We start from the raw sequence: 13,588 nt of genomic DNA on the forward strand, positions 1-13,588 counted from the left end.
CACGCTATCTTGCCCATAGACTAACTGTGGTGTAACCATCTACACCGAGGTGGTGAGGCGGCCATGAACACAACCTGCGCTACTGTTTCAACCGCCACGCCGGCGACCTCTGGATTGCAAGTCCGTCACACCACGGCGGCGTCCGGCGCCTTGGCTCGCGTAAAACAAAAACGTTCCCGCGAGCATTACGCAACTTGCTCGCAAAGTTGTCTCCCACCCCCCCCTGATCTCCCTTGCAATCGAGACGTCGCAGCCTCACCGGGTTTCACCGGGCCGTCTTTCTTCGTTTTCTTTACTACACAACCCAGCGCCAACCCAGTACAAAGCACCGGCCACGACGAGAGAGTGGAGGGGCGGAGGAGCAACAGAAACGTCCGCGGACAAAAGCTCCGGGTCGGCGGTGCTCCAGGGTTTAAAAGAGGAGGGCGGGGAGGGGGGGCAACATCGGGCCCTTCTGATGTGACTCTGCCACCGACATTCCCGTCGTCGCACCAGCGAACGGTGCTGCCGGCTTTTGTTTCGCGTGTGAGCTCAGCAGAGATACGAGTCAGAAGCCAAACAAAAACCAGCAAGCATCCCTCTCTCTCTCTCTCTGCTTGTTGGAGTAAAGGGGACGGGGCTCAACGAGGGAGTAACTCGCGCGCAAAGCTCCGGAAAGATGGATTCTCGCAAAACGACGGACTACACGACAAACGGCGGACGTCTATTCATTTAATGGATGGCGCGCGGGGGGGGGGGGGGGGGAGAGCTGCCACCTTGCGATACGTCAGCAGCGATTGTTCATTGGGTTAACTGGCCCCCGGCATAGGAATATGGAATTTCCACCACCGGCTCGGGGCTGTAAACAAACGAGAGATGGGTGCTTGTTTGCGAAGGCAGCCACACGGACTTTGAGATGTCGAAATAGAGGTGTGCAAGAATAAATGTGTGCATTCATATTAATACACGTAGCTATTTAAATAAGAGGGCAGTCGGGCATGAAGACAGAGCGTCGCACGCACGTTCGGACAGCTGCAGAGTCGCGTGGAAACGCAACCAAAATGACAGCCGAACCGGGACTTTCGATAAAACACATTTGGCGGGGCCACACATCGACACGCCCCTTGGCGTTGTCCGACAACGAGGCGAAGGATCACGTGTAATGACCACGTTGACAGAGGCCCTTGACAGAAGTGAGTGAATGCGCTAACAGTAGGCACACCGTGTCACCAGGTCGAAAGTATCCCCCACCACATGCCCGATGAGCACGGCCAAGACGCTTGCAGTGAGGGATGAATAGATATGTCATTTGCGGCCCATTGCTAAGTGGTCGGCTTCACGAGGTAGTGTCAGGCGTAAGGTCAGGGGTAGGGTTAGAGATAAAGTCACAGGTAGGGTCAGGTTCAGGGGTAGGATCAGGGCCAGAGTCATAGATGGGAGAGGATGAGAAAGATCAGGAGGAGAGGAAGAGATCAGGAGAGGATGGGGTGGTGGGGGGGAGAGGCCACAGACCTGCGTGGCCGCGTGCGTGACGAGCACATCTCGTTGCCGAGCACGTGGAAGCGCCGCGCCTCGTGCAGTAGGCCGTAGCACTCGGGCGCCGAGCGCACCATCTCCTCGCCCTCCACCGTCTGCACGAAGTAGTCGGGCTGCAGCAGCGGCAGGCGCACGTTGTCGAGGACATCGCGCAGGGCGCTGCGCCGTTCCACCGCGTTGTGCTGCACCCAGCGCATCACCGCCTGCGCGCGCAAGCGAGCGTGCGGGAGCGCGAGCGTGCGGAGGGGGCAACGTCACGACGGGTAGGGAGAGAGGTGCGATAGTCAGCGGGCGCGGTCCCGCGTGGTCATCGGCACCCTCACCATTTGTTATCATCATCATTATCATAATTTCTTTAGAAATGCTTTTTGCGTGTTAGTTTGTTGTCCTTCCCCCGCACCACCGATTAGCACGGTTGGCTACGTACGGTACAAAAGAAGTTCAACGTACGTACGTACACACACGTTTGTCAAATTTGGCTACATTGCACCGCAAATTACGCAACTGGAATTGCACTCAGCAGCCATCGCCGCGACTCCTAAAACCTGGCAGGATCCCTCCTGTAAAAGAATTACGTGACTCTGTGTGAGGCTTTCCTGGGTCGATGAGCGGAATAAATAAACAACACGTGGATTGACCACGGCTGACGGCGGCGGATGGCATACAGAGCCAACGCTGACCCGCCCCTACTGGGCATCTGTGTAAAAGAGCTTCATAGCTCATCGGATTCCTCCAGATTTTGATTCTGATCATTTGTGATTTGTGATAGCATTTGTGCGGGTGGTGGGGAGCGGTGGTGCAGCGGTTAGCACGCCGCGCTTTGAACCTGGAGGGCCGAGTTCCATTCATGGCCAACACCAGTGATGGTCATCTGAACTGGTCATGGGCCTACCCTAGATCAACTCAGCCTTAAAATGAGGTCTGAAAACATCGCCACTGGGGAGACAAAAGTGATCGGGCATGATGTTGGCTACCCACCCACTAATGTACCATTTCGGCCTTCATAGGTGCTACTCGCTAACAGCAGTTGCCGCAACAGTCTGTGATAGTGTGCGTATTTGTGATGATAGTATGCGTTTTGTGTTTTGGGTGTGTATTTGTGATCATAGTGTGCGTATTTGTGATCATAGTGTGTGTATTTGTGATCAAAGCCTGTGTATTTGTGATGATAGCGTGCGTATTTGCGATCATCGCGTGTGTTTTTGTTGCGTGCGATGGGTGCCGGGGAACGGCGGCGCAGTGGGCCAAGCGGCGAGCGTCACCTCGAAGACGGTCTCCTCCTTGTCCACGACCAGCTCGTCGTTGGAGACGTAGTCCACGAGCTCGTCCTTGGGCAGCTCGAGGAACTCCTGGTGCTGCACCACCTCGCAGAAGCGTTGCAGCGCGAACGCCGCGCACTTGCTGTGCAGCGACTGCAGGGAGTGCGCGTCGGCAAACCGCTGCAGTCCCAGCACGTTGCACGGGTCCAGCTGCTCCTCCAGGAACTTGGCGCAGGCGGAGCGCAGCGCGTGGATCTGCCACGAGCGAGGAGCCGGCCGGCCGTTAATAATTCGTAACTCGTTTTTTTTTTTCCACTGGCGCAAACAGAGCCGTGCCGAGCCACCGGCCCGCGTCGTTTTTTTTCCCCGCCGTGGAAGGCGCTCAGCTCTGTCACCGCGCGCGGCGGACGACGCGGCGACGCTGCAAGGCATTTACAAACTGGTGGTCGGAAAATAATTTGCTCCCCTTATCTGGGTGCACCCACTGGTTATAAAAATACTAAAGATTGATAATAACTTGCAGCATTTGGTGTTAGCGCCGATCTTGTGGCGGCATGGCTGTCAGGAAGGCAAAACGTTTCACAGGCATCGACATAGCTCAGTGGGCCTTACCTGGTAAAGTAAAAAATTGTTTATATTTTTGTCAATTTTTTATATTTCTTTTTTATTGTTTTATATTAATATTATTTTATTATTTCCCTTCTACGTGACTTTACCGAAAGAACCAAGAAGATGAATCCCTGCAGTCACGAAAGCTTTAAATCGAAAAATAAAACTAAACTATTATTTTATCTTACCAGGTAAGGCCCATTGAGCTATTTTTTAGAGGCGACCCGGCCACGAACGATAGCTCGACGAAGTCTTTGTCCGATGGCTAAGCTAGTGGTGGGGTAGTGCCCATGTGGTGGGCACGGTGTGGTTGGCATGGGCTCTAAAAGCATGGAAAGCATTGGGAGTTCCTCAATCTTTAGCCCAGACACCTGGGCTCCCCCCATTCTGTGCAGTTGCACTGCCTGCACATTGAATATATACAGGGTGCTTAAAAAATTTTACCACTTAAATGGGACTCATCTTCTTGGTTCTTTCGGTAAAGTCACGTAGAAGGGAAATAATAAAATAATAAAAATAAAACATAGTAAAATAAACATAACAAAATAAAACATAATAAAATACAATTCTCACGACGTTTCAGCCACAATGCAAGCAGCCGTCCTCAGGTGAAGAACAGGTCTGTCCCTTTTACGTGACTTTACCGAAAGAACCAAGAAGATGAATCCCTGCAGTCACGAAAGCTTTAAATCAAATTTTTTTTATTTTGGTTGCACAGGAGGAGATGATGTTGCTGTGTGTGTAATCCACACAGTGTAGTTTGCGGTGTCATTTATCGGAATTTGCACAAATGTTGACGATGTACGTATGCACGTTGAACTTCTCTCGTCACCCCCTGCACCTCCGCGGTAATCGGAGGTGTGGGTGGGTGGGAGGAAAGGACAACAAACCAAACACAACACCTCAGTTGTAAACAAATGAGCTTTCAAGTTATATAACCGTGTCACGACCGCTGCCGTTCTGCAGGGGCTAACGCGCCAGCCTGGGGGGGAAGGGGGGCAGGCGGGGTGTGGGGGGCGCCACCTGCACCTGGAAGAGGCTGGCGGTCTCGAAGAGGTACTGCACGTTGTCGGTGGTGATGCGTGCGCGGCCCGTGTACATGTACTGCAGCAGCTGCTCCATGGCGGACGCCTGGATGCCGTTGATCTCGACGATTGTGGCGCGGCTCTCGCGGTGGTCGTTGCAGAACATGGCGCGGAAGTAGGCGGAGCAGGCGGAGAGGACGGCGCGGTGGCACGGGAACTCGCAGCCCTCCACCGCCACCATCACGTCGGTGAATATGCGATCCTACGGGCGGCGCAGGGAGGGCAGGGGCGGAGGGGGGGGGGCAGCACCGCTGTTATCTCGACGACGGTGAGGCAAGTAAGCCGCCAGCGAAAATAAAACAGAACTTTCGTTTTCTTTTCACGTTAAGTTTATTTTACGTTTTGTACGTATGTACGAAGAACTTTGAAACATAAAAATAAAGTTTTACCCTTTCTGGCAATAAAACAGGAGGTGTTAAGATGTTCAAACACCAAATAGAAACCTTTTGCAAGGAATCAAGTTCGCATTAACCAAACGTAGGTGTGGTGAACACCTGTTTAATTGCCATAAAGGGTAAAACCTATTCTTACTTTTCAAACTTTGATACTGGCAAAAAGGTCCCATGATAGGTTGAACTTTGTTCGCACCATACGTTGTATTTACTATATAGTATGTATTACAGTATTACACGCTAATGTTCAATATTTATTTTTATTTACGAGTTTCAACTAGAACCAAAAAACATTTTTTTTTTATTTGACCAGGTAAGGCCCACTGGTCTATGTAGCTTTTTCAGAAGTGTCAAAAGATAGCTCAACGAAGTGGCTCATACCACGTGGAAATTTATAGCAGCCAAATACTCTGAACGCATGACGTTGATTCTAAATGCGGAGGGGAAAAAAACCGGTGGACCATCGAAGAGGGGTCCCTCTTAGTCACATTCGCTTCACCGTCGTAGTCATCGTAGTCGGCCATGATCAATCCACTGCTGGGTGAAGGCGTTCCCCAAGCCATCGCCAATTCACGACGGTCCCACGGCGCAGCCTTCCACTCATCTCGATCGATTTGATCGCTCCATCTCTCACCCCCCTACCCCTCCCCGGCGGACGTTCCCTCGGGCAGGTTGCTCCGCTGCCCTTTACCCTGGCCGTTTGCTGCCCTTTACCCTGGCCGTTTGCTGCCCTTTACCCTGGCCGTTTCAGGATCCTGCAACGCCCGTTGCCTCACAGCGGGGCGTTCAAAAGGTCCGGTGAGGTGATTTCAGAAAATGAGTGGGACTCGTGTGCTGACGTAACGGCCCAAATCATGTGCAGGTTATTTCATTGGGTAACGCCACATAACAACGTCGGCCCCCCCCCGCCCCCCCGTACCGTAAACATACTGCGGACGACACCCGTCGGCGGAACACAGCGCCTTCGCGTGAAGACAGCTTTCGCGCTACGATAACGGCGCGTGGGATCGTAGCCACTGGGGACGTGTGTGCTGCGCGGTTGCTCCGGAGCACGCGACCCAGAGAGACCCGGGTTGCCAGGCTATGAAGGGGATTAAGGGCGGCGTGTGGGTGGGGGACAAGCCCTGGTGGTTGACCAGGGGGCAGGGGGGGCCCGGGCAGTGCCGACTTTAGACCTCGGCAACGTAGGCATTTGCCGAGGGCGGTGACAGATTGCCGGGGCTCGGGAGGGGGCGGCGGGTGTCGGGTTCTGCGGCCGGGCGGCCGTGATCGGTGGGCGTGCAAACCGCTGATGCTTCGGCCACATCGCTGGAGATGCCAGTGCGCGTGCGCGCGTGTGGAACGCGCTATCGGCCGGAGGGGGGGGGACAAAACACAGTGCCCCCCTCGCCCCCCCATTTCATTCCTCGCACCAGGTCCCCATGCCAACCGCACTACGCTCCGCCACAGCTGCGCTTCAGCCACGGGCGCTTGGCTACAACCACGGGACAATTTACCGGGGCCGAGATATCTCGATGTCGCACGGTGGCTAGGAGATGTTAACTGCCTCGCCTGGTATGCAGGAGGTCGTGGGTTCGATGCCGACCCTGACGCCTGCTGCCGTATATTTGGAGTTTGCGTGTTTGCCCCCTTGTGGTCGCGTGGATTTTTCTCCGGTTTCTCCGGTTTTTCCTTTCACATTTAGAACCAACACGTGTTCAGAGTATTTGGCTGCTATACATTTCCACACGATAAGCCACTTTGCCGAGCTATCAACTGTGGCCAGTTCGCCTCTAAAAAAGAGGACCCTTACCTAGTAAAATAAAAATAGTTTAGTTTACGTTTCATTAAGGCCATGACAGGAAGTGACGTCGCCCGCGGCGTATCCCCGCGGCAGGAAGTGAGGTCGACACTCGACACGAGGATGGCGGCGCTCACCTTCAGGCGGAACTCATTGAGGGCGGCGAGAACTCCCTCGGCGTGGGGGCTGCCGGCGGAGAATTCGAGCAGCTCGCTGGCGGCCGTGCCGCCGGGCGTCTTCGACTCGAGGTTGAGCACCTTGCGCTTGCTGGCGGGGGACTCGCGCACGCTCTCGCCCGCCCCGGCGCGCGCGTTGCGCCGGCCCAGGATGAGCACCATCTTCGCGGCCACTGGCGAGTGTCACCGTCGGACGTCGCACAGGATCGAGCGCGCAGTCGTAGTGGTGGCGGTGGCCTTCTCCCTGAGGGTGGACAGCGAGGCACGCACGTGGCTCACGTGTTGCACGTGCACAGCGTGCGTTCAATGTCACGCGTGTATCTACGTGCCATCGTCGTGTGTATGGGCAGTCCCCGAGATACGGACATCCGACTTACGAACATCTGCACTTGTGAATGAAGTGCCCTAAGATGATATTTTTAACCATCCGACTTGTAAACATTCGGTCGTACGAACCGAACCACGGAACTATTTTGGTTTGGCGGAGCAATTCTCCGCGAGATGTAATTAGTCCCATCATCCTGTGTAATGAGTTCCAGCGTAAGCCAGCATCAGGACCTTATTTAATGTTTAACTTACTAGACAGTATATTCTACATTACTGCATGAAAATGTAAAATATTTCGTCATATTTATGAGTTTAACAAAGCTTTCCTTCTTTGTTGAACCATAACACATTTTATATACATAAATACAATTGACGATTGAGTTCTCAGATACAAAGAAATCGACTTACGAATGGGTCTAAGGTAACCCGTTCACAAGTGGAGGACTGCCCATAAAAAAGATCCCCTATATAGGGGCAAGTGCTGTTCACCAGCACCTATGAAGGCCGATACTGCACACGAGGGGGTGGGTGGCCAGCGCCACGCCCGGCCACCTTTGTCTCTCGAGTGGCGATATTTACACACAGCACCAGGTACTCATTTGATGCCGATTCGACCTAGGGGAGGCCCAGGACCTGTTACAGATAATCGTCACCACGACGCACGCACACACACGCGCACACGGTGACGTGCAGATTACATCGAGCGAGTCTCGCTCCTCTGCACCCCCCACGTGTCCGTCACGGCGTTGGCGTCGCGCGTCGCAGCGTCGGTCGCAGCGTCGGTCACAGCGAGATGGATGAGGAGGGCCCCGGGTGTTCACCACCATCTTGGCTGCCATGACCTCAACAGCTTCAAGATTTTTTCGAGGATTATGAATATTTTTCCTCCCAAAACCCTTTGTCTTTACATGACAGTATTTTGCATTTCTTTGGAAGAGCGGACATTTTTTCGTCTCTCTTTTTGCTCTGTTATTGCCGTACTTTGTATCGTGTTATTGCTGCTTTTTCTGCACTGGTGGGTGACCCCAGGTCACCCGCCCTGGCAAATGAGACCCACCCTGGTACCTTGCGTTCTCACTTAGTTCAATCAGAATATGCCCGAAACGTAACCCCAACATTCCACCACGTCATTCAAAACCATGGTGCTGTCGAGTTGAATTTTTTTAAGAATGAAAGTCCTGGAAATACTGGGCGAATAAAGGGATGGGACACCCCAGTCTATCCGTTTTCCGTGCAAAACCCTCATTATTTCCATGCAGACCATAATTAGGCCATATATAGTACCATTTTTTTTTTACTATAAAAATGAATCTATTTAAAAAACCAACCAACCAAAACAAAAAAACACAACTGAATTCTGGAAGAACGAATCCACTTTTGCATTCGTCACTGCGCAGTCCAGGACTAAACTGGGACGACGCTGGTGCGTGATGTTTCTGCGCCGCTTGGAGACACGGCAAACAGCACCGACAGCATTGCTTTTGCACGCGCGACCGTATTTTTTGAAAAGGCACAGAAAGACGCGCGAAAAACCACTCGGGCCCCTGTGCACTACGCCAAAAAAAACCCATCGGCATTTCCTGGAGAACTGCATTGTGGTCCCCTTGTCTGAGGTCAACATCAAATACTATTTGAGCGATTGAGACCGACGGACAGGCAGCTGTGATATGGCGAAGGACAACTGTGGACCGGTTTTGTCCTCATCGGCACGGTATAGTCACCAGTGTCCACTGCTGGAAAGTCTGCCTGTGGGAACCATACGTAATAATAATTAACATTTATTTGTAGGACGCCTTCCACTAATATCCCAATGTGCTCGTGGGCCTATGACGCTTTTCCTTCTGTAGAATAATTTTTAGGATATTTTTTCTCTTTATTTTTGCAATGATGCCTCTTCCCACCCTGAGAAACCCTTTTATATTAGGGGGGGGGGGCACGGTAGACCCCACACGAACGATATTCCGAGGACCCTCGATACCTTAACGGGCACCGCCGTATATAACGATGCCCATTGTCGCATGAACAACGCGTGGAGGGACGCCCCCCCCCCCACGCCGCACGGAGCGAGCCAAGCGGCTGATAACGCAGCGCATTCTCACGTGGGTATTTCAAGAGTCGTTAATAAGTCAGACGCCGACAACACTCTGTAATGCCTCGCTGTCAGCTGGCGGCGTGGGTGACTCGCATTAAATGCCGCAGGTCCCCCGAGGGAGGCATGGCCGACAACACCTGGGAATGACAGTGACCGCCTCGGGCTGAAATTCACGATGCGGTGATGCGCATTACACCCCCCCCCCCACCGCCGTGGCGACTTCGGCAAAGCGGCTGCCGAACTACTGACTGTGCGCAATCCCCATGCGCACGCTGCCGTGCACAACGAAGCCACAGCGTCGTTGTACACGCAACCTCCGATGGGCCACGGTTGCCTACGTACGGTGCGAAAGAAGTTCAACGTACGTACGTACAGGGCCGCATTAAAATGTTTACAGTGGAGGAATCCAATGAGCTATAAAGCTCTTTTTCACAGAAATGCCATTAATGGCTGGGTCAACGCCGACCGAACCGCCGAGTATCAGGTACAGGGCGGCACGTTTATAGAGACCCCCACTGCCGCAGGGAAAACGACGCTGTAGTTTAAAAAGCCTCTCCCCCTTTCTCCCACCAATCTCTATGCACGTGAACACTACCCCCTTGTGCGGAGGTCACCCTTTCAAGCGCTCTCCAGGCTCTACCCTGCTGACTTCGAGAAATACGATGACACCTGGGCGATTTGGTCAGCATTGTGATCGGCGCCCGAATACACGACAAGGGCATTTCAAGTTCTGACTCCTGTGTCCCAGCCCGCAGGTAAAACAAAACACACACAAAGTCCCCTTCCGATACGGAGGCGTGAACCCACACCCGACGGCACGGAGGCGTCGCAAGCACAAAACCAGCGGAGCCTCCGGCGTCACGCTCGGCTGGAAGCCGACTTTCCGGGAACCGTTCCGGAAGACGGGCCGACAAAGTGAACTCGAGGACAAGCGGCGTCCCGCGACGTCGCCGGTGCGAGATGGCGAGCGACCGCTCCGGTCCTCCGGAGGGCGACCGACCGTCCCACCACCCCGCGGCTGCTTCTCGCTCGCGGCGTTGCGCGGCGTTGCGCTCGGCAAGGGTCGTGCTCAGCAAGGGGAATGTAAACGTGGAAGGAAAAACCCGGAGGGAAATCCATGCGACCATAGGGAGAACACGCAATCTCCAAATATACAGGCGTCAGGGATGGAAGTTAACCCACAACCTCCTGTATACCAGGCGAGGTAGTTAACATCTCGCCACCGTGGCACCCTCAGCCTTGACCGCCCCCCACCCCCAGCACTCTCCTGAAATCCCGCCACCCTTTCTTTTAAATCTAGATCGATAACTAATTTCTTTACAAATGCTTTTTGTGTTGAGCTTGTTGTCCCTCCACCGCACCTCCGATTCGCATGCTTGGCTGCATGCCGTGCCAATTAAGTTGAACGTACGTACAAGAGAGCAGAACAAATGATGGGAGCACACGGGCAGCTGCTGCCTGCCCAGTGAGGCTGTTTAGCGGTGGCAGCACCACAGAAATCCACCAGCTCACAGCCAGCGCGCCCTTGAATGGCTTAAAGAACCCAGGCAATGATTTCTAACTTTAGTTGCCATTGCAAAACTAAGTTGCTTATCTCTGCAACGTGTCATACGAGTGAAGAAAAGGGTGACGTGCCTTTCAGAACATATAGGTCAATAGTAAAAGAAAGTCAAGGCAATAATCGCTTGTCTGCATCGTTCATGAATAAAATGCGACTGTGTAAGGTTTTCGCGGTTGTGCTGTAGAGATGCTTGCGGCTTGCGCCCCGCGTTGTCAGGAATGATGTCCGGCGTGTCGCTCCACGCTCTGGAAGCTTCTTCGGGAACTTGACCACCACAACGAGACGTCGGTAACGAGACGGATACCTCTCGGCGGCCGATCAAACCGCTCGCACGCGACCATTGTCCTTCCCCCGCGCCTCCGATCAGCACGGTTGGCTACGTGTGGCGTGAAAAAAGTTCAACGTGCATTGAGGGAAAAAATGTTGCCCGGCGGAATATTATGCAAATGTTCGAGTGGCAGCGTCGCTGTTCTCGTCAAGGTGCACGAACCATCATCACGAGGACGCTGGTCGTCCTCGCAGCAGCGGCTTCTGGCTGGCCGTCGAACAAAGACGGTCACCGCAACGCGCACTTTCAGACGCGCTTCTGCGGCCGTCTGGGACGCTCTTCCTTCCGATATTAGGAAGCCACTGGGAGCTATGCACTTTTAAATAACTGCTTTTAGGGTTTTTTGTTGTTGTTGTCTTTCCCCCCGTGCCTCCGATTAGCACGGTTGGCTACGTACGGCGGCGCGAAAGAAGTTCAACGTACACACACATACAGAGGTTGGGAATTCTATCCCGGTAGAAGCGGGCCTCCCTTGGGCTGCATGTACTGTCCAAGCCTCAGGCCTTCATCGGCTTTCAGTTGGGGAAATATTAAGAGGATGCTGCGTCTTTTGGTTGTGGTGTAGGGTTCAGAGTTATAGGTCAGGATTAGTTGGGGATTAGGGTTAGGAATTAGGGATTATGGTAGGCGTTTAAGATTAGGGTTTAGTTTTAGGGGGTAGGGTTTAGGATTGGGTTTAGTGTTAGGGATTAGGGTTGTTGTTATCTTGTTAGGAACAGTAGAAACCTAAGACTTTCTCTCCGATGACTTTGGTTATCGGGTCGCACACTGCATGCTCGTTGTTCGGCATGATGTCCGACGTTTCGTTCAACGTGCCGGGAGCTTTTTCAGGAAAGCATCGGAGAGCGCCAACACATCAAAACACCTGTGCAATCGTCGCTGGCACAGGGCGAAGCATTCGTCTCAGTCAAAATCAAAAGCGAAACTGTCTCAGAAGCTCGTGCACGCATGAACGAACGCACGCACGCACGCTCACACGCACGCACGCTCACACGCGCACCTGACCGGTCCGAAGCACCGGCGAGCGGCCGCTCCTCTCTCACTTCAACAAAGCGGCACGTGCGGCGTCCGTGGCCACAGCCAATGAACAACGAATTTGCTCGCGTCGTTTCGCGCGGCGACCGCGTCTGGAGCGTCTCCAAGATGCCAAAAGGAGAGCCCCCCTGGCGCTCCAAGCCGAAGGCCACAGTATCCCTTCATAGACAACGAGAGACGGCGGAAACGCAGCACAGCGCTTTGAAGGTTTGAATCCGCAAAGTGCGTAACGCTGTGGCGCGCGTCGGTGCAGGCGGATTACAGCAACGAGAGGCGGCACCGACGACGTCCGGGCAACGTTCGCGTCACACCACGTTCGTCAGGACGGAGCCGATACCACGATGGACACGAAAACCAAAATTCTATCCTACGCTATTATTTTTAAAACCGCATCGTAACGTGGAAGGTAAAGGCGCAGCCCTGCAACTGCTTGCCCTCGCCGCCGCTGGCACCACCGCCCTCCGCAAGAGACAGAGGTCTAGGAGGCCCCCTCCGAAGGGTATTGGGACCACTCTTCCACACTGGCGCAGATCTCTTGGAAGATTGGGAGTACCCACACTTGACCCCACCACATGCGACCTACCGCACGCAATTACACCGCTGACAGACGCCGGGTGGTGTTGATTGGGCGAGGTGAGCGTGGCGGATTTTAGAAAATCCTGACACCAAATGCCGCTCTGGGGGATGGAGCCTGCGACCTCTGGCTTGCAAGTCCAGTGCCGCACCCGTTCCCATAGATGTGCAAATGCCTTGTACACCTACAAATGTTATTGCCGATGTGCAAATACGACTGGACATCTGTGAAGCTACCGGGAATCTGCGAAATTTGACCTTCATAGCTCATCGAATTCCAACGAGTACATATATATAAAAAAATCTAATTCTGAATAACACGGTGTTACTTTCATTATTTAATCTTGATAACGTCCTTTCATTACTTTGTCTTGACGATGTCCGTCACACACCTGCTTGTAAAAAAGGAGGGGGATTTTTTTTTGTTTAAACAGTTCCAGTAAACGCCCCCTCCTCTGGTGGAATTGACCTGGTTAGGAATTGCGCAACATACATTCAAAGACGTATTTATTTTTAGCCAAAATGGTAAGTAACCTTTCCTCAGTGCGACATACACTACACGCACGCAACACTAGAAGTCGAAGATCCCTCGTGTAGCCTTTAACAGATTGTTAGGGCAAGTGCTGTTCGCGAGCACCTTTGAAGGCCGGCACGGCACGCGAAGGGGTGGGTGGCCAACACCACGCCCGGCCGCCTTTGTCTCCCCAGTGGCGATGTTTACACAAACCGCACCGGCTACTCATTTGAGGCTGAGCCGACGTTCCTGCACACACAGCTTGCGGGTAGTGGGGGGTCGTGGGGGGTCGTTTGCTCACGATTCTTCACCTTTGGTCGGTGCGTGTTGGTAAAGGTGGGC

At 53.4% G+C, this 13,588-nt stretch overlaps 1 protein-coding gene across 6 annotated transcripts in view; it reads right to left on the reverse strand.

The window, feature by feature from the left end:
- The window catches only part of KLHL24 (kelch like family member 24), a 64,046-nt gene that overhangs the window by 39,045 nt on the left and 11,413 nt on the right, over positions 1-13,588 (reverse strand). For 5 of the 6 annotated variants that reach the window (XM_078878553.1, XM_078878555.1, XM_078878554.1 and 2 more), the window contains 4 exons: positions 6,778-7,060; positions 4,413-4,670; positions 2,778-3,029; positions 1,492-1,718 (listed from right to left, as the gene is read on the reverse strand). In XM_078878553.1, coding sequence (XP_078734679.1) covers positions 1,492-1,718; positions 2,778-3,029; positions 4,413-4,670; positions 6,778-6,978 — 938 coding nt within the window. In that variant the 5' untranslated portion in view covers positions 6,979-7,060. Of the gene's footprint in view, positions 1-1,491; positions 1,719-2,777; positions 3,030-4,412; positions 4,671-6,777; positions 7,061-7,841; positions 7,865-13,588 lie in introns of those variants that run through there. The other variant, XM_078878558.1, reaches the window with a different exon arrangement.

The sequence above is a fragment of the Lampetra fluviatilis genome, chromosome 51 (genome assembly GCF_964198595.1).
Source record: "Lampetra fluviatilis chromosome 51, kcLamFluv1.1, whole genome shotgun sequence".
Lineage (NCBI taxonomy): Eukaryota > Metazoa > Chordata > Hyperoartia > Petromyzontiformes > Petromyzontidae > Lampetra > Lampetra fluviatilis.